Genomic DNA, 19,517 nt, shown 5'->3' with positions numbered 1-19,517 from the left:
CTGGACGCGATCTATGAATTTTACTTATTTATTTTTCTGTACGTGTTTTTAGCTTTTAGATGATTTTTTGTTTTTTCAGCTTTTCCAGTTTCCTCCCAGTTTTTCTTAGGTTCTGGAGAAAAACAATTTTGCACGAAAAAACATGTTTTCTTTCTTTTTCCTGCGAGAAACACATATTTGCTCTCGCGAGTTGTGCCTCTCAGAAAAAGGGGAAAATGTTTTGGCAACCACGAGAGGCACATATTTACTTCTCGTCAAGGTACAGATTTTGATTACGTGAGTTGTGCCTCTCGGAGAAAGGAGAAAAGAGTTTTTTCGTTTTTTGTTTTTTCCGCGAGAGGCGGAGTTGTGCCTCTTGAAAATAAGGAAAAAAATGTATGTGTGTGTGTTCTTCGCGAAAGACACGGATTTATTTCAACTATGCCTCTCGAAAAAGAAAAAAACACATTTTTTTTCTTTCGCGCGAGACACGGATTTCCTTCTCGTGAAGGCGCACTATATGTGCATCATTTGTCTCATCTGAAGAGGTGGGAGTAACCTTTGCAAAAAGTACACCATAATTAGTTAGTTATTTCGGGTTGATACATAAATGCACCCCGAGCGCTGGCACACTCTCAATGGGCTGGCCCATTTCCGGCTTTTCTTATGTCTTTTCCCTTCTCGTGAAGGCGCACTATATGTGCATCATTTGTCCCAATCTGAAGAGGTGGGAGTAACCTTTGCAAAAAGTACACCATAATTAGTTAGTTATTTTGGGTTGATACATAAATGCACCCCGAGCGCTGGCACACTCTCAATGGGCTGGCCCATTTCCGGCTTTTCTTATGTCTTTTCCCACCGGTGTTCGTATGGTCTAGAACTTTCCATGGAGAATTATACTGTGTCTTTTCTTTGTTGATTTTACAGGATTTTATTCTTATTCCATTTTTATAATGTTGAATTTTTTTGGAATCCGAGGAAAATTAACAAATCCGTGAAACATTTATGAAATATGGGAGTATTTTTCAAATTTGTGAACATGTTTTAAATTCGGAAACCTTTTTGAAAATTCACCAATGCTCTAGTTGGGAACATTTTTATAGTTCAGGAACGTTTTTAAAATTAATGAACGTGTTTTGAAACTTGGAACTTTTTTTAAATCCACGAACATTGTTTTGTATGATGGAATGTGTTTAATGTTTTCTTTAATCAGGGATATGAAAACATGTCAAAAAAAAATTAATTCATGAACACTTTTATTTTAGTTCATTTTTAATAAGGGATTTTTTTTAAATATGGAAACACTTCAAGAAAATATCGAAACTCGAAACGCCTCTGCATGGGTTTCTCAGTCATCTATGAACTGAACACTGCATATCTATCCAAGTATCATCACGAGAACAAAATTGCATCCATCGATCCAACAACAACAACAGAGCCGAGCCGCAGCGAAAAGAGCGGCGCTCTAGGACGCCATGGTGGTGCTGGCGCAGTTGTCGACGCCGCAGGCAAGGACGTCGCGGTAGTCGCGCGAGACGGTGAAGCTGTCGCGCACGCTGCCGTCCCTGCTCCGCTTGTACTCCATGAGCAGCGTCGTGTGGTTGAAGGCCGTCAGCTTGGCGAACCCGTAGTCCAGGTCCTGCGCGTGGCTCCACCGCGCCCGCTCCGCCGTGTACTCCGCCAGGCTCGCCCCGCCGCCGCCCACCACCACGTGCGTCGTCGCCGTGAACGCGCCGCTGTACCGGTCCGACCCCTTGGCCACGCACACGTTCTGCATTCTCACAAAGACCCCTGCCGTGAGCTAGCGTGAGGACACCACGGCCACAGCCATGGACAGAGGCAGAGGCAGGGGCTAGCTGCGTACCTCGTAGACTGGGCACGTTCGCTCGTAGCCGTGGACGTGGCCGTACATGGCGATGTCGACCCTGTACTTCTGCCAGAGGAGCTGGAGGCTCTCCCTCCCCATGGGCTCCTCCGTCGTCCCTTCGGCGCCGTAGAAGGTGGCCGACGAGTAGCCCAGGACGCGGTGGGCGAGGAAGATGAGCCACGGCTGCTTCTGCCGGTCCACGGACGACAAGCAGTGCTCGATGAACTTGTACTGCTCGGTGCCTGGCCGCCAGTCCAGCTCCGTGTTGGCTACGCAGAACCGGAACATCCCGTAGTCCGTCGAGTACCTACACAGAAGGTCGAAGGAAGGATCGATGATCATGAGTGCTGACTGTATGAGAAGAGATTCAAATGTGATTGGAGACATGTTCAGGTTTCATGTCATATCCTGAACAAATTCAGAAAGGAAGGAAATGCCAGCCTACCAGAACTGCTCACGGTTCTCTGCTGGCACATAGAACATGTTCTGAGCTGGCACGCCGCATTCACCGCCCGAGTCCAGAGTCCCATAAAAGGATCCTGATCCAGGCCAGTCTCTTTCGTGGTTACCGCTGCAAATGACAAATCATCAATATCATCAGAGAAGAACAGAGCCTACTTTGCTCCATCTTGTGTTTACCCCATTTTCTATTGTCACTAAGTTGGAGTACCTTGCCACCATGTAAGGTACTGTAGAAGCAATGGGTTCAACCTGTGCAGTGAACTGATCCCACTGTGACAGATAACCACTGGCGTAGCAGATGTCTCCGATATGCATCACCATATCGATATTCTTCAAGTCCTTAACTAGCTGGTAAGTTGTGTTGATTGAACCACGCTCAAAGTCATTGTATTCGTTTGAGCCATCAATCTCGGCCTGAGCAAAGAGTTCAATTGCCAGTTTTGAAGCCAGGCAGAAAAAATAAGCTCGTCTATTTCCTCCTAACAAATTTCTCTTGTATTTTACGAAAAGTAGAACACAATTAATGTTCTTATTTTACTTTTTAGTACTTGTTACTTTAACTCAACATGGTAAAACTTAAGAAAACAGGTTTTTGCTAAGCCTAACTGAAAGTACAGCATGGATGCTGTGACAAAAAGGATTGGTACTCTTAACAACAATAAAACGCACATTCTTTCGTTATATACTTATATATTCATAGTTCAACTCGAGTGCAGATAAGACGGACCAGAAATCAACATATGCTAAAATGGCTTCTGCCATGAAATACTTCCATAGGCTAATCAGTAATCTAATAATTCTGCCCCATGCTCTTACAGCTTTTAATTTATTTTAAAATCGCAGAAATCATACTGGTGAAGTGGCACAGAACTCACCTTGCCCAAATCTCCAAATATGACAACACGTTGCAAAGAATCCTCCCCAGGATAGGGAGGTGCTTTGAAGCTATTCTGACGTCCCCAAACAATTTGACCATTGAATAGCCGATGGCCAATCCTGTACGTGTACCTGAAATTTGCACTCGCCTATAAATCTCCGAGGTGCTTGCACTTGTACAATTGAATAGCTAATACTAGGAGCACATGTGCAAATAGACCAAGCTTATGAACACTAATTTACTTAAGATTAGGCCATAGGTCCTTGAGGAAGCTTGTATGTATGAAACCAGGATCGCGCCATCCAACTGTCCTAGCAGGTGGGCCTGTTGTAAAATCATAATAAAACACTATGTCATATGCCTTATGGGCTTAATCAGAAGGTACGTGTTAATCGTGCTTCATTCAGAACTCTGCCATGCTATATACAATAAGAACTGTTCGGCAATTATAATCTTCTTTCAATACAATTTTCTGTTTTGTTTCAGACCTTATAAAGATGTTAGTTCCGTTATACATGGTAAGAGTTACTGACCACACATAGTGTCGCGACTGAACGTAAGGGTGCCTGCAGGAGAAAGGATTTGGATTTGCCCTTGTATGCCCCATTCAACAAACGGTGTAGCCTCCTTCGTACTATATCCACTTGTCCATGTCACTGTCATCTAGCATCAAGTCATTTAACATCAATCAAGAAACTCTGAAAATATGGTACAGTATAATTTACAGAAGCGCTAGGAACATATTTCTTCAAGAAACTTTGAAGACAAAGAACAATTCTGAACATAAAACCTACAAGTACTACCCTAAATGAGAACTATCTGAAAGACATTAAATTCCTGTTTCAGTCGCTCTGAAATTCCAGCTCCTTTGTGTATAGCTTTTGTTACAGAAACGGTGAAAGTAATAAGCTAGATTTCTCATCTATTTGCATTTGGTGTTTTTTTCCTCCTTATGTCACAATATACAATGTTCAGTTTATACCCATTCATTAATGAAATATTTAAGGAAATGGTACTTACTTCATCCCAGGACTTTCCTTGTGCCAAGCGTGGGTACACAGGAGCCTTCGGGTTTGCGAAAGTTATGCTATTTGAACGTGTGATAAGCTTCGGCTGTTATATTATATAGAAAAGATGCAAGTAGCCATGTTAGAGCAAGCACTATTTAAAAGTCACGGCACTAATAAAAAATGAGAAGGCTAAAATAAATATTACTCCAGTGTATCTCAGCTGAAACGGCATTAACTGTCATGGTCTAAGAAAAGAAAAACAGCATTGGCTATCAATCTACCATGCACAAAATCAGAGTGATCACTCTTCAACTCTTTCCCCCAGAAAAAAAAAATGAACGATGTTCAGTTCCAACTTCCAACACCCTGTGGTTCAGCGTAGTGAGCTGAGCTCCGATATGAACAAACAAGGAGCATTCGTACTTACATTTGAGAGTCCTCCAGAAAACAATGCGAATGATATATCACTCCTCTGATTAATTATCTGAAGCCTCAAGGACCCCTTTCCGGTCTTCGCATAGTCGGACGTCGTATAGTTTGCATATTGGAACTGCCAAAGATGATACCTCATTATTCAGCATATGTTAAAAATGTTCCGAGGTCACACACGGAGGAAGAATCGCGGAGAATGACACCAACCTTAATAGGAGCCGTGCACAAAAGAGGGGCCTCGACCCATTGGTTCTCCGACGGGCAAATGGAGTCACTGATAAATACAGCAAAACGAATCTGTGAGTAAGCCAGTGTCCAATCCATCAAACTTTTCTGCTCTCTTAATGAAGCCCTTCAATTCAGCAACGAGAAGCGGAGAAGAATAAACTGTCACACAAGGGCAAATCATGGTCAAGGTGTGCATCTTACCTGAAATTAGCAGGGGAAAAGACCCCAATCCAGTCATCCTTGGATGGCTTGGGGTTGTTAAATCCGATGGTCACCCATTCTTGGTCCTGCCCCTGTAACAAATGTGGTGCAGCCGATTAATCTGACAGTGTATCGACTGCTTCAGTCAAATGTGACCCTTTGGTTCTCTATCTATCAGCAGCTACAGTCGTACTGGTACTGATACTGATTGACCAAATTTAATTCTAGATGGGACCAAAATGCTCAAGCTCTGGACCTCATGCGCATGGTGCTCGCGGGGCGGGAAGAAGGAACGATGGTGGGGAAAGCTCACCTGCAGGCCGAGGAGCAGCGGCGAGACGTCGACGGAGGCGCCCGGATGGATCGCCAAGGTGGCCCGGTGGATGCCGATCTTCGACAGCGGCTGCTCGCCGCCGGCAGCGGCCAACACGGCGGCGCTGAAGGCGGCCAGCAGATGCACCAGCGCCGCCACCATCGTCGTTCCCGGCGGCGACTTCATCCCTAGAGCTCACAGACCACAGCAGCACACTATAAATATATATACTGATGATACTAATAGGGGAAGGGAGTCAATAGTTTTATGGAGCAGAATATCAGCAGATGGCCCGAGGAACGAGTGACGTCTAAGCTAAGCCATAGACAAAAGAAAGTTCAGACGTTCACAAAAGGAAGAAGAGAGGTAAAGATGAGAACAACGCTCAGGTGCCGTGCCATGTGTTCAGGGTCGCGTAAAACTTTCTTTATCCGTCTTGGAACTGAACTGTTTCGTGTCGTACCAAACTCGTATTCCAAACGGCAAACAGAGGCTTTATGCAGCTGTAAGGCCGCCGTCGTGTGTGAATAGATTATATTATACTCCCTCCGTTTCAAAATAGATGACTTTACTACAAAGTTGAGTCATCTATTTTGAAACGGAGGGAGTATTTGATTGTACACAGTTTATAAAAAGGTATTTCCTTCGTTCCGAATTACTTGTCTTAGATTTGTCTAGATACGGATGTATCTAGCACTAAAATGAGTCTAGATACATCCGTATCTAGACAAATCCAAGACAAATAATTTAGAACGGAGGGAGTAGTACAATGCTAACAGCACCTAAACACATATAAACATATTGAAAGAATACTCAAGGAACCATGCTCATTACTGACTGCACTTCAGATGGGAAAATCACGTGTATCCAGATCAGGGGTATCTGCTGACCTGATAACACTGATACAAAATGACAAGCTCAACGACTTGTTGCGTTGAGAAAATGCATCAGGACAGGTAATTAAGCTGTCTACCTGCATTTCCAATTCACCGCACTAGTGTTACCCACAGTACAGTTACATTACACGCTCATTCTCGCACAGACCAAAACGGCTTCTGCCCTGAACTGGGAGCTGTATTCCCTCCAGGCACGCTAGTCGTCGTCCTCTTCATCATCATCCCCGTAGTCCATAAGCTTCAGCAGAGTATCTGAAAATGGATGCAGAGATAATATAAGCTTACAGAAGTTAGATTAGCTCTATATACAAAAGGTTATATCATGGTTCTCCTCTATTACCGGAAACAGATGCACTGCTTGGCTTTTCCTCTTTAGGCTCCTTCGGAGGTGGTGCAGCAGAACTCGATCTCGGAGGCGCCAGCAGCTCCTTTACAGCTGAATGCCTGTTCTCATTTCTTAACACTTCATTTGAAGGGAACTTAGGTGGTGGCGGAGGCATGCTCCTGGGCGGTGGCGGTGGCATGCTATTGGGATATGGCAGTGACATGTTCTTGGGTGGTGGTGGTGGCGGCATGCTAGTGTATACAGATGGATGAGATGGATGTGGATCTTGTGGAAGTATCCTATTTGATCCAGGCTGAACTTTCATTGTAGCTGCAACCGATGAACTGTTCATTTTACCTAGATCATCTAAACCTGTCTTAACAAATTTGGACCCCTGTTGTGAGTTCTGGAAACATGAAACAAAAACACTTTCCCATCAAATTCCTTTGCATTGAATTAAATTAAAGCATATTAATGGTAAAATGCAAAAGAAGGATGAAATCAGCAACTACTGTCCACAAACAGCACCACCAGTGCATAAATACATGAATTATATCGAATTGCAGTACAGGTAAACATGACATATGGAAAACCATTAATCATGCCGACTTAGCAAGTTGGGAACGGCAATGTTTGTACAACTAAGAAAATAAGGAAAGCTTCCCTATAAGTGTCTAATAAAGCCATTTCGTTCTAAACAAAAAATAGTAAAATTTGTACTAGTTATTATATACTGTGACTAAGCGAGCAAGTTTTCTAAATGCAGAACTGTAGGCATTTTCTCAGAGGAATAAAGTGGGGCTTAACCAGATTAATACCAATACCTATTAAGAAAACTGTATCAGCCAAGAATGCCATATTGCTAGCGATGTTAATAGTCATTTGCTGAAGCGTATGGTAGCAATGTTAATTGTCATTTAATGAAGTCTGCATGCTGGCAGCAACAGATTGAAAACAAGGGTACTTTGCATTAGCAACAAGAAAATAGAAGTAATCATCCAATTACAAGCAGAATAACCCTGCATATCTTATCAGCAAAACACCATCGCGATTGCAAACTCCAACTTGGAATAAACCCTGTAGGAAAAAAGAACACATATAGATCTATTACCACCCTGCGAGCTTCAGACATGGTCAGAGAAAATACCTGGAATGAAATTATATGTTAGAAGCAGATAAGACGGTCCAAAAAAATGAATATGTGAATCTGGCAGTCATCAACTTACAAGTTACAATAGTTTTTAGCTATATGAAATGTAAAGTTCCCCTACATTGCAGGAACTGAAATTGCTTAATGAAAAAGCAAATTTCACAAATCTATTTGTGTGGTCCTTTTCCAGTTTAAAACAAGACAAATATAACATGAAGTGCTATTGTTATTTTCAAAGTTTTCAAACTATTCAAGTGTGGTCAGTGTTATCAGATACAATATCCTATGGCAAACTGCAGAACATTGCTATTTTGCACCAGAAACTCCTTAATAATCAAAAGTGTGTCTCTAGTTTAAACTCTGTAGGTGCTACAATGTTAACATCACTTTCTTAATATAACATGCTGAAATCACATTTAAGATTAGGATGATGCAAAGATTTGATAAAGATTTCATAAAATCAAGATATACAACAAACAAAATTCATACGGGTTCTCCACTAGCAATATTTGCCTTGAATTCGTGTAGATAAGACATCAGATAGTGATCTTATCAAAGATGGCACAAGGTAAGCTGGAAAAGGTGAGCCACTGAGAACAGTTCAACTAGGGTGGTAATGTGGGGATAGACATGGAGAGGAAGGGGGCGAGCAGTGGGGGTGAATGATGGATGGGGAATTTTTCTGAGGGGTAGACTGAAGGCTGCAAGAGATTGGCTTGGGAAGAGTGTAGCTGTGATCAAATATCAAGTCCAAGATGTAGCAGTTGAATTAGTTCAAATAATCCGCACCTGAAGATCTGCTGTTGGCAGTTCCTGGAATTTCCTCCTCTGTGAGCGTTTATCTGCCTCCAACTTTGTACTTGTGTTCACACTTGTCGTCATGCTTGTTGATGTGGATGCCACTGGAATAACCTGAGTTGTCGAAGATGAAGCATGCTTGAGTGTTAATGCCACCTGCTGCAATGGAGTTGCCTGGGGATAGATGTCTCCATAGCCATTGTAAAAAGCCCCATGATTTGCTGCTTGACTAGGATAGATCAGGTTACTGGGTGGGAGAATCCCGGAATAAGTTGGCGCCCCAGATTGAAGTGTCACTGAAGGGGCAGCTATGGGAGAAGTAACTCCAGTAGGGGCAAAGGAATGTGATGCTCCAGTTGACACACACATGTCTGATGTTCCCGAGGTGTGCACACCAGTCAACAGTTGCTGAGGAGGTGGAACAGCACCATATACTTTTGAAGAAGAAATTCTGTCATACAAAAAACATAGTGAGAATATATGCCAAGACATTTCTAATTTCTTGCTTCGCTGATGTGGTAAGCTAGATACTGTGTTAACTGGTACAAGTACATTAATAGTCATATTCTTACAGTATTCCAAAGGATAAACTAACAGAATCACAAGTGAGTTAGTCATTAATCATAGCATATAAGTACAGTAAAGTATGAATATTATTGCATTATGCTAGTCAGCAAATCGATCCCATTGGTTTGGTAGAAATAGAATGCAAAATTGTTCTGATGTAGCCAGAGAAACAAATAAAACTATTAAGGGGATTAAACCTGGTCAAAATATACAGACCTGGAAGCGCCAAGTTCCGCTGCTATTGTATCTAGAAGGTTTTCTGCTAAAACCTTTGCAGCTTCTAGGCTCTTCAAATGCACACCTGATAGGTGTATGTGCAGAGGTTGCTGTGATGCTGCAATAGACATTACGAGATAAATACAGGCTTGCAAGATACAAATTTCCAGAAGCTACTACAAATCACCAACCTTCAGCATGACAATTGCCAAGGTTCCCTGAATCTTTTCCTCTTAGTACAACAGTGACCCCTGTTTCATTCATAATGTGATTTATGTACTGATCCTGCATAAACAAATCAGAAGCACCAGCAGAACAAGAACAGTTTTTCCCATCCAGATTGGGATGTCAGAGAAAGCATTCACAATTAGTTCTTTTTTCAACAAAGAGGAAATAAAACAAGACTATTGACAAATAAAAGAGGAGGGATATCAAGAATAACATGATTAAATTTAACCAGTGTCGCTTATCGTTTTCCAAGAACATACATTTGGTCCACGGATGCGAGCTGCAACGTTCAATGATGGATCTGCGTCAAAACCCAAAAAGATTGAGGCGCTAAAAGGAACAGCCTGTGAAATAAGAAGGAAGGTGTTAATCTAGTAAGGAAAATTTTATTACATAGTAATACCATAACTATTTTACAGCTGATTCTCGCCTCCAAAAAAGAAGGGAAGACTTGAACTGTGCCATGAAAAGATCCTAAATCTAGGACAGTGCTATGGGAAGGTTCTGGTCTGTTAGTTGTAAAGGTTAGGGATCTGATCCTAACCTAAGCCTTTAATACATCAAATTTTTCGGGTGCTTCAGAATCATGGATGGGATAAATGTATGAAGTCATCCATGAAAGTGACAAAGCGTCGAATCCATCCGCATATTTCACGGGAAAAGTACCACAGATGTCATTGTGAAACAACAACAACAACAAAGCCTTTAGTCCCAAACAAGTTGGGGTAGGCTAGAGGTGAAACCCATAAGATCTCGCAACCAACTCATGGCTCTAGCACATGGATAGCAAGCTTCCACGCACCCCTGTCCATAGCTAGCTCTTTGGTGATACTCCAATCCTTCAGGTCTCTCTTAACGGACTCCTCCCATGTCAAATTCGGTCTACCCCGCCCTCTCTTGACATTCTCCGCACGCTTTAGCCGTCCACTATGCACCGGAGCTTCTGGAGGCCTGCGCTGAATATGCCCAAACCATCTCAGACGATGTTGGACAAGCTTCTCTTCAATTGGTGCTACCCCAACTCTATCTCGTATATCATCATTCCGGACTCGATCCTTCCTCGTGTGGCCACACATCCATCTCAACATACGCATCTCCGCCACACCTAACTGTTGAACATGTCGCCTTTTAGTCAGCCAACACTCAGCGCCATACAACATTGCGGGTCGAACCGCCGTCCTGTAGAACTTGCCTTTTAGCTTTTGTGGCACTCTCTTGTCACAGAGAATGCCAGAAGCTTGGCGCCACTTCATCCATCCGGCTTTGATTCGATGGTTCACATCTTCATCAATACCCCCATCCTCCTGCAGCATTGACCCCAAATACCGAAAGGTGTCCTTCTGAGGTACCACCTGGCCATCAAGGCTAACCTCCTCCTCACACCTAGTAGTACTGAAACCGCACATCATGTACTCGGTTTTAGTTCTACTAAGCCTAAACCCTTTCGATTCCAAGGTTTGTCTCCATAACTCTAACTTCCTATTTACCCCCGTCCGACTATCGTCAACTAGCACCACATCATCCGCAAAGAGCATACACCATGGGATATCTCCTTGTATATCCCTTGTGACCTCATCCATCACCAATGCAAAAAGATAAGGGCTCAAAGCTGACCCCTGATGCAGTCCTATCTTAATCGGGAAGTCATCAGTGTCGACATCACTTGTTCGAACACTTGTCACAACATTATCGTACATGTCCTTGATGAGGGTAATGTACTTTGCTGGGACTTTGTGTTTCTCCAAGGCCCACCACATGACATTCCGCGGTATCTTATCATAGGCCTTCTCCAAGTCAATGAACACCATATGCAAGTCCTTTTGCTCCCTATATCTCTCCATAAGTTGTCGTACCAAGAAAATGGCTTCCATGGTCGACCTCCCAGGCATGAAACCAAACTGATTTTTGGTCACGCTTGTCATTCTTCTTAAGCGGTGCTCAATGACTCTCTCCCATAGCTTCATTGTATGGCTCATCAGCTTAATTCCACGGTAATTAGTACAATTCTAAACATCCCCCTTGTTCTTGAAGATTGGTACTAATATACTCCTTCTCCATTCTTCTGGCATCTTGTTTGCCCGAAAAATGAGGTTGAAAAGCTTGGTTAGCCATACTATCGCTATGTCCCCGAGACCTTTCCACACCTCAATGGGGATACAATCAGGGCCCATCGCCTTGCCTCCTTTCATCCTTTTTAAAGCCTCCTTGACCTCAGACTCTTGGATTCGCCGCACAAAACGCATGCTGGTCTCATCAAAGGAGTCGTCCAGTTCAATGGTAGAACTCTCATTCTCCCCATTGAACAGCTTGTCGAAGTACTCCCGCCATCTATGCTTAATCTCCTCGTCCTTCACCAAGAGTTGGCCTGCTCCGTCCTTGATGCATTTGACTTGGCCAATATCCCTCGTCTTCCTCTCTCGGATCTTGGCCATCTTATAGATGTCCCTTTCACCTTCCTTCATGCCTAACCGTTGGTAGAGGTCCTCATATGCCCGACCCCTTGCTTCACCAACAGCTCGCTTTGCGGCCTTCTTCGCCATCTTGTACTTCTCTATGTTGTCTGCACTCCTATCCAGGTATAGGCGTTTGAAGCAATCTTTCTTCTCTTTAATCGCCTTCTGGACATCATCAATTCAAAATGTCATTGTGAATTAATTCAAAATGTTTTGTGCTTCTAGTTGCTCCTTTCGCGATTGTTCTAACATATTTTCCCTTTATACAATCAATATACATTGGCTTGGAAGTCATAAAGTCTAATGAATGAAGAATTACTTAACGAGATTTCCATCCTCCCTCTCTGAATGTAACCTAAACAGCAGTGCCACAATTTCGATGAAGGATCAACGCTTTTCTTTATTTTATGGCTACCGTTATTATCACATATACTTTCACAGCTTATCAATTTTTTCTTGGTATTTTTTTCATTTGCACGATGCATCCTTTTCCAGCAAAAGGAGCCAATGAAAGGCCATAGAGCGATATTTCCCCAAATGATGCAATCTTTGTAAGTATTTAGCTGCATAACTTCTTAAGCTGTGTTTTCCTAATCAGAAGATCTATTATCGGCACATACCCGAAAAATCAACACTGGAAATGATTTACATACTTACATTTACTCAGCAAACATTGTAACAAGCATCATCCATATATCTGAGTATTTAATGTTATGCCAACACTTGCATTCTATCAATACAAATCGACATAAATGCGGACAAAGGATGAGTTCAGAAAATAATTAGACCGAGTACTAACAAATGCCGTAAATAACGCACGATGTACTGTTCTATTAGGTGTTTTCCGTCCACTAAATTATCAAGTTAAGCAGACTGAGATATGAAGGAGAGACCTGTCTGTTGCTCTGGATAGAAGGGAAATTGGCTGATGTGGCTTCTGGCATTTGGCCATGTTTCAAGATGTCCTCGATCATTGAGGCTGCAAGATCAACTGCTTTAATGCGCTCAGCGGTATCTTTTAGCTAAAGCGGGAAAAAGGTTAGTTTGTCATTATCTAACTCTAACTAGAAAGTAGTTAAAAAATGCTGCTATGTGTAAGCCATTGTAATTGTTTAGTTCTATAGTAACAGAAAAATATGATAATAACACTTATATAATGAATAGAGGAAGTCATTACACAGATAGAGTGTACTGTGCCAAGAACACAGGCATGTTCATCCCGCATCACCACAAGTTACAAAACTAGTATATTATCTTCAAATATTACCATTGGCACTACTACTGCTTCATGACAATTAACACGAAAAGACATATAATATGAGCGCCCTAACTAAGCAGAATTCAGACAGTTATGAACTTAAGTCCTGACCCTTGCAAAGCATTTACAGTTGAACAAATAACAGGCAATCTGAACTTGACAATTTCGAATTTTCAAAATGATGGTAACCCATCAACATGTCCGTACTGAGTCCAATTTGACACAAAACAAAAAAAAAGACAATGACATAACAGAACGTGGAGAATAAATTACAAACTTGCAACAAGATTGAACAGATATTATATAGCCCCTCGAAACAGTGATTAATAGTATTGTATTGGACTGTAAAGGTTGCAACATGGTAATTTCTTCAGCTTCCAGAGAACTTTCCCACAGAAAGGTAGACTACGAAGCAGTTGAAGTTTACTCCAGGAATAACAGAAAATCAAAGAAGTGAAGTGGAACTTTAAGATATCATCGTGTGGGCATTATTTACCTGAGATCCTGCAGAGATATGTAGATAGAGTGGCTTCTCACCATCAGGCTGTCCATTAGGAGGATGGTATTTTCCCCTGGGCGGGTCAAATAAATATCAGAAAGGCATCGTCCCAAGTCAATAATGAGTGGACACCAATTGTGCATGTCAGGATACCTTGTAATGATGACAGTGCATGTGCATCGTTGAATCTGTTGAGTATCAAGCAAGCGGTTATTACCTTTATTGTCAAGAAACTGATTTTCACAGAAGAAGAACATCACAGTCACGATTGTTTCGTGGTTACTGATTTACCTCGTCCTGTGTTTGCCGCTTCGTGAGCTTATATCGCACAGATGGATCAGCGTCATTTATAACAACTTCTCGTGCTATAAGCTCATCCGGTAGTTTTGCCTGAGGCGACAAGAAACACTAGATAGTAAATATGTGTGCCCAGATAATACATAGACTAGATTGCTCATATGGGGACTGGGGACTGTATCATGGAAGACAGACCTGACTTAATTTCTGAATCGCAGCAGCAGCACTCTGAAGCACCGATGGAGCGAGCTGCGGCGGCAAAGCATAAGGGGCGGCAGGATACGCAGTAGTGCCAGGGAATTGAACGCCGGCCAGAGCTGCGACGTTCAACACGGGCAGTCCCGCAGCAGCAGCAGCAGCCGCAGCCGCGGCGACCAAGTCCTCTGCGGGCTGATCCCACTTCCTCTTCTTCCTGACAGGCAACCGCACACGTTTCAGCCCAGCCCTCACATCGCGCAACTATGGCCTCCGATGGAGAAATACGGGCGGCGCGAATTTTTTTGCGGCCGACGGTGGAAGGAGGGGAACAGCGCTAGGCGCCGAACGGATCTCCAGGGTTCGGGAGCTTCGGAAATCGGAGAAGTAGCGGGGACAAGAAGCTCATACCTCTGCTTGGTCGCGGTGGGGGGCTCGTCTGAGGCCCTGGAAATGCGCTCCTCCGTCATGGACGCTCGGTCGCCGGCGGGTGGCCTCGAGGTTGGGACGAGCCGGACGAGACGGGCGCGAGACGGCGGCGGTGATGGGGTGGATGCGTGCGGCCGACGAGATGACTGGATTGGGGAAAACCGACTTGGGCTGGGTAGGGCTGTACAGTAGCGGGCCCTATGGTTGGATGCGTGCGGCCGACGAGATGGCTGAATCTGGTTTGTACTGCTCTGGATTTGTCAACGAGTTTGGATTTTAAGTTTTCTTCGAAAAGATTCGCTTGATTTTTTTGTTAATCTCTCCTTTCATTCTTTTTCGCTACACTAGTTAATTGTTATATATTCTATTGATTCAATATCAATCGTGTTTACCTTATACTTTTAATTAGCCATTCTTCCTCCTCCAGCCACTATATCTGCCCCTCTGCTACCTCTTGAGCTTGCGTTGGTTTTCACCAAAAAGGAAGGGATGATGCAGCAGAGTAGCGTAAGTATTTCCCTCAGTTTTTGAGAACCAAGGTATCAATCCAGTAGGAGCCCACGCTCAAGTCCCTCGTACCTGCACAAAGCGATAGCTACTCGCAACCAACGCGATTAGGGGTTGTCAAGCCCTTCACGGTCACTTACGAGAGTGAGATCTGATAGATAGAATATTTTTGGTATTTTTGATATAAAGATGCAAAGTAAAAAGTAAAGGCAAAGTAAATAGCAAAACAATATAAAAGTGATGGAGATTGATATGATGAGAATAGACCCGAGGGCCATAGGTTTCACTAGTGGCTTCTCTCAAGAGCATAAGTATTCTACGGTGGGTGAACAAATTACTGTTGAGCAATTGATAGAATTGTGCATAATTATGAGAATATCTAGGCATGATCATGTATATAGGCATCACGTCCGTGACAAGTAGACCGAAACGATTCTGCATCTACTACTATTGCTCCACTCATCGACCGCTATCCAGCATGCATCTAGAGTATTAAGTTAAAAACAGAGTAACGCCTTAAGCAAGATGACGTGATGTAGAGGGATAAATTCATGCAATATGAAATAAACCCCATATTGTTATCCTCGATGGCAACAATACAATACGTGCCTTCTTGCCCCTTCTGTCACTGGGTAAGGACACCGCACGATTGAACCCAAAGCTAAACACTTCTCCCATGGCAAGAACTACCAATCTAGTTGGCAAAACCAAACGGATAATTCGAAAAGACTTGCAAAGATAACCAATCATACATAAAAGAATTCAGAGAAGATTCAAATATTATTCATAGATAGACTTGATCATAAACCCACAATTCATCGGTCTCAACAAACACACCGCAAAAAGAAGATTACATCGAATAGATCTCCACGAGAGAGGGAGAGAACTTTGTATTGAGATTCAAGGAGAGAGAAGAAGCCATCTAGCTACTAACTATGGACCCGAAGGTCTGAGGTAAACTACTCACACTTCATCGGAGAGGCTATGATGATGTAGAAGCCCTCCGTGATGACGGCCCTCTTCCGGCGGAGCTCCGGAACAGGCCCCAAGATGGGATCTCGTGGATACAGAAAGTTGCGACGGTGGAATTAGGTTTTTGGCTCCTGTTCTGATCGTTTGGGGGTACGTGTGTATATATAGGAGGAAGAAGTACGCCGGAGGAGCAACGAGGGGCCCACGAGGAAGGGGGGCGCGCCCTAGGGGGGGCGCCCCCCCCCCTCGTGATCGCTCTTTTGTTCCTTGGAGCAGGGTCCAAGTCTCCTGGATCACGTTCGGTGAGAAAATCACGTTCCCGAATATTTTATTCCGTTTGGACTCCGTTTGATATTCCGTCTCTTCGAAACACTAAAATAGGCAAAAACAGCAATTCTGGGCTGGGCCTCCGGTTAATAGCTTAGTCCCAAAAATAATATAAAAGTGGAAAATAAAGCCCAATATAGTCCAAAACAGTAGATAATATAGCATGGAGCAATCAAAAATTATAGATACGTTAGAGACGTATCACCCTCCCATCCCCATCCCGGTAACTTCAAGACATATTTAACATGCACTATCAAAATCATGTAATCTATGCTATGTTCGGGGATGAAAAAGTTAGCATACGAGAGAGTTAGTACAATTACATGTGCATGTGTTGGAGTTGTCATAACAATAATATTAGCACCTTTGACTAACCAAAATCACAAATATAGAAGGGTGTTTTGCAATTTAAGATCATAGGCAATTGAATTTTGTAATTTAAGATCATGGGTAATGGAGTTTTGTGTTTTCTAATAGTACATCAAATTTCACTAATATAGTGTAACTCACAACCAACAAACTTATCAAACGACTGTGAAGAGAATTCCATGCCCATGTCCTTTAGGCTAGCAAGGTAGTATAGGGTCACCAGGTTGCCGGTGCCACGGACTAGCACAAGGGTGGTGCATAAAAGCACCCAAGTCCTCACGCCGGTCATAGTGTCATCGTTCCTCGTCTTCTGAAATACATATATAGTTTCTTTATTGAAGGCCTTGTCCCATCTCGATAAATGTCACTTGGCTCACAAGGTTCACTCCTCTTCAAGAGCTCCACGGACCTTGTCTCCGATGGGACATTAAAAACAAATTGCATTGTGCCGCTCGTAAACAATATAGTCTTCTTTTATGACAGAAAAAAATAGAAGACGTGTGTCACTTAGGGAAAAAACATTCCGAGAGGAAAGGAAACATAAAAAATTGCAATGTTTGGGGGTGTTTTGATACCTAAACAAAACCCTGCTTAGGGTAAATCTTCATGACTACTCCCTCGGTATGTAGTCAAACAACTCATCTGGTACAAAGAAGGGGCGATATTCATCAAAGATCCAAAACTGCAGTTATTTAAGATTCCCCTTTTGTTGTCGCTCAGATGTTTCACATCAACCTGGCGTGAATGAGTAGTTGAAAAGCGTGTTGTGAAGGACCCATCAGCAGGTTCTTCATCATCCATTCTCGAGGCTTTGCAAAAAACAAAAGAAAAACACAACAAACTACCACCTTATTATAAATTGTGCAACAGTAGCTCTAGAATGTTTGGATAAGCACAAATAATCGCCCTGCATTGGCCACTACTAGATGAAACACACAACTTGCCGACATAAAAAACTTATCTAAACACTGACACACCACTTATAAACAAATAACACACAACACCAACACGTAGACAACACCCACAAACCCAGATAGTGCAAACAAATAATCCAGTAGACATTGATAAAAAGCTTTTTCTACACTTGACCAATGTAAAAAACAAAACCACTAAAAAAGGTATGAGTTGCAATGCACCATCACTTCCCGGTTACAAAGAATCAAACCCTGTCACATCCAAACAATGGAAGCAAATGAGTACAGATCTCGGTATGTGATGCACCGAAACACTAATTTAGCCAAAAAAAATTGAAGCCCATGACTATGGATTGATTGTTGTGCTCAGTGGAATAGTTACTCTGAAACTCTACCTAAAACTAAGCAAATCAACCCGCACGTGCGCCCTTCTACTGTACAACGAGCCCTACACTCCAGTCGAGCTCCCCCGTCCCAACGTGGCGGCTCTGACGAGCCCCTCAGCCCCCAAGAACACCGCTCATCAAGCCCCTTTGCATACGTTCCCGCCTGATTTGCACATCCCAATCTTGCGGCAGCTTCGCCATTCCGGAAGATCGAAGTTGCAAGGACCGTCGCATCAGGTGGTTCCGTTAGATCTGGGTGCTGCTCAATTTTGGTCAGGGAATAAATGTTGCAACCTCTTTCCCTTTCCAGATCGTGAAATAGGTGCGCGAGATGCTGACGATCTGGGCCTGGTTGCAGTGCACTGGCTGATTGAGCACGCGCGAGAGACGAGAGTCGCACGATCTCGAACACCCGGACGTCTCACGAGGAGGTTTGCGTCAGTCAAAAAAAACAATTGGTAGAAATAAAGGGTTTTCTTTTGTATTACTCAGTGCACAAATGAGATTGTTGTCGATGATCTTGGACATGCATATAAATGACCGTCAATTAAACTAAGTTATACGACATCAATGTTTTTTATATATGCTTGAACATCGAATTATTATTTCCCTTTTATTTGCGGGGAATCGTAATATTTTTTTCATTTGTTCAAAATTCTCAATTCTTATTTATCTATCCTAAATATTTGAATGACAATATATTTCTACACGACATAATGTGTTCGCACAATAGAGCCTTTTATTGGCGCCATAATATCAGAGTGCGTGATTCCATCTAGTAGTTGAATACTACAATTAATCAGAACCAACGACTACTGCAGCTGTAGTAAAATATAAGGACCATCGAGATCTCGTCTAAAAAACATGAAGAAGCCTCTCTTTATGGATTCCAATGAACCACATTATTTCTTCTCTTCAATAAGTAATGGTTCGTGATAAGAATAAGCACTGGCCCAGAAAGGGAGGCTGATTCCTTTCGAAACAGTGCGAGTCCTCCTATTTCCCCACCCGCGCCCTAGAAAGCGAGGTCACACGCGCCCCTAGCTGCCCACGCGCCAATTTGAGCCGGCCCATGTACGGTTTGGGCGCTCCGTTTTTCATTTTTCTTTACTTTGACAATTCTTCATGGATCTCAAATTTGGGAAAGATGTTTGGATTTCAAAAAATGTTCTTTAATTTAAAAACAAAATATGAAAACAAAAATCCAAATTTCAAAAAATGTCCACGAATTTGAATATGTTTTGGATATCATAAAATGTCCATGCTTTTTTAATATGGATTCAAAATTTTCGTTATTTTTCAAAAAATGTTCCCAAAAATTAAATAGTATTCGCCGATTGTACATGAGTTCAGAAAATGTTC

The 19,517-nt window shown here is 42.7% G+C and overlaps 2 protein-coding genes across 3 annotated transcripts; both read right to left on the bottom strand.

The window, feature by feature from the left end:
- Positions 1-1,218: 1,218 nt before the first annotated feature.
- LOC125552500 (probable inactive purple acid phosphatase 1) lies at positions 1,219-5,774 on the bottom strand. The gene is made up of 12 exons (XM_048716079.1): positions 5,370-5,774; positions 5,057-5,148; positions 4,835-4,901; positions 4,623-4,745; positions 4,206-4,298; positions 3,719-3,848; positions 3,428-3,509; positions 3,184-3,316; positions 2,517-2,722; positions 2,292-2,417; positions 1,844-2,153; positions 1,219-1,750 (listed from the first exon to the last, which is right to left on the bottom strand). The coding sequence occupies exons 1-12, from the start codon at positions 5,553-5,555 to the stop codon at positions 1,445-1,447; spliced, it is 1,854 nt and encodes a 617-aa protein (XP_048572036.1). The 5' UTR covers positions 5,556-5,774; the 3' UTR covers positions 1,219-1,444.
- A 394-nt stretch (positions 5,775-6,168) lies between these two features.
- On the bottom strand, positions 6,169-14,881 carry LOC125552501 (protein RIK-like). 2 transcript variants are annotated; one of them, XM_048716080.1, is made up of 12 exons: positions 14,663-14,877; positions 14,252-14,468; positions 14,051-14,149; positions 13,913-13,947; positions 13,757-13,832; positions 12,896-13,024; positions 9,810-9,893; positions 9,513-9,606; positions 9,322-9,439; positions 8,530-8,989; positions 6,606-6,996; positions 6,169-6,517 (listed from the first exon to the last, which is right to left on the bottom strand). In XM_048716080.1, exons 1-12 carry the CDS (start codon positions 14,719-14,721, stop codon positions 6,462-6,464), a joined length of 1,818 nt encoding a protein of 605 aa, XP_048572037.1. In that variant the 5' UTR covers positions 14,722-14,877; the 3' UTR covers positions 6,169-6,461. The 2 variants fall into 2 exon arrangements, with proteins under 2 accessions (XP_048572037.1, XP_048572038.1); XM_048716081.1 differs by lacking the exon at positions 6,169-6,517 and having other exon boundaries at positions 6,947-7,737; positions 14,663-14,881.
- Positions 14,882-19,517: the final 4,636 nt, after the last annotated feature.

The sequence above is a fragment of the Triticum urartu genome, chromosome 4, assembly GCF_003073215.2.
Source record: "Triticum urartu cultivar G1812 chromosome 4, Tu2.1, whole genome shotgun sequence".
Lineage (NCBI taxonomy): Eukaryota > Viridiplantae > Streptophyta > Magnoliopsida > Poales > Poaceae > Triticum > Triticum urartu.
Note: the sequence above shows the minus strand (reverse complement) of the source record. Positions and strands in the feature narration are given on the sequence as shown.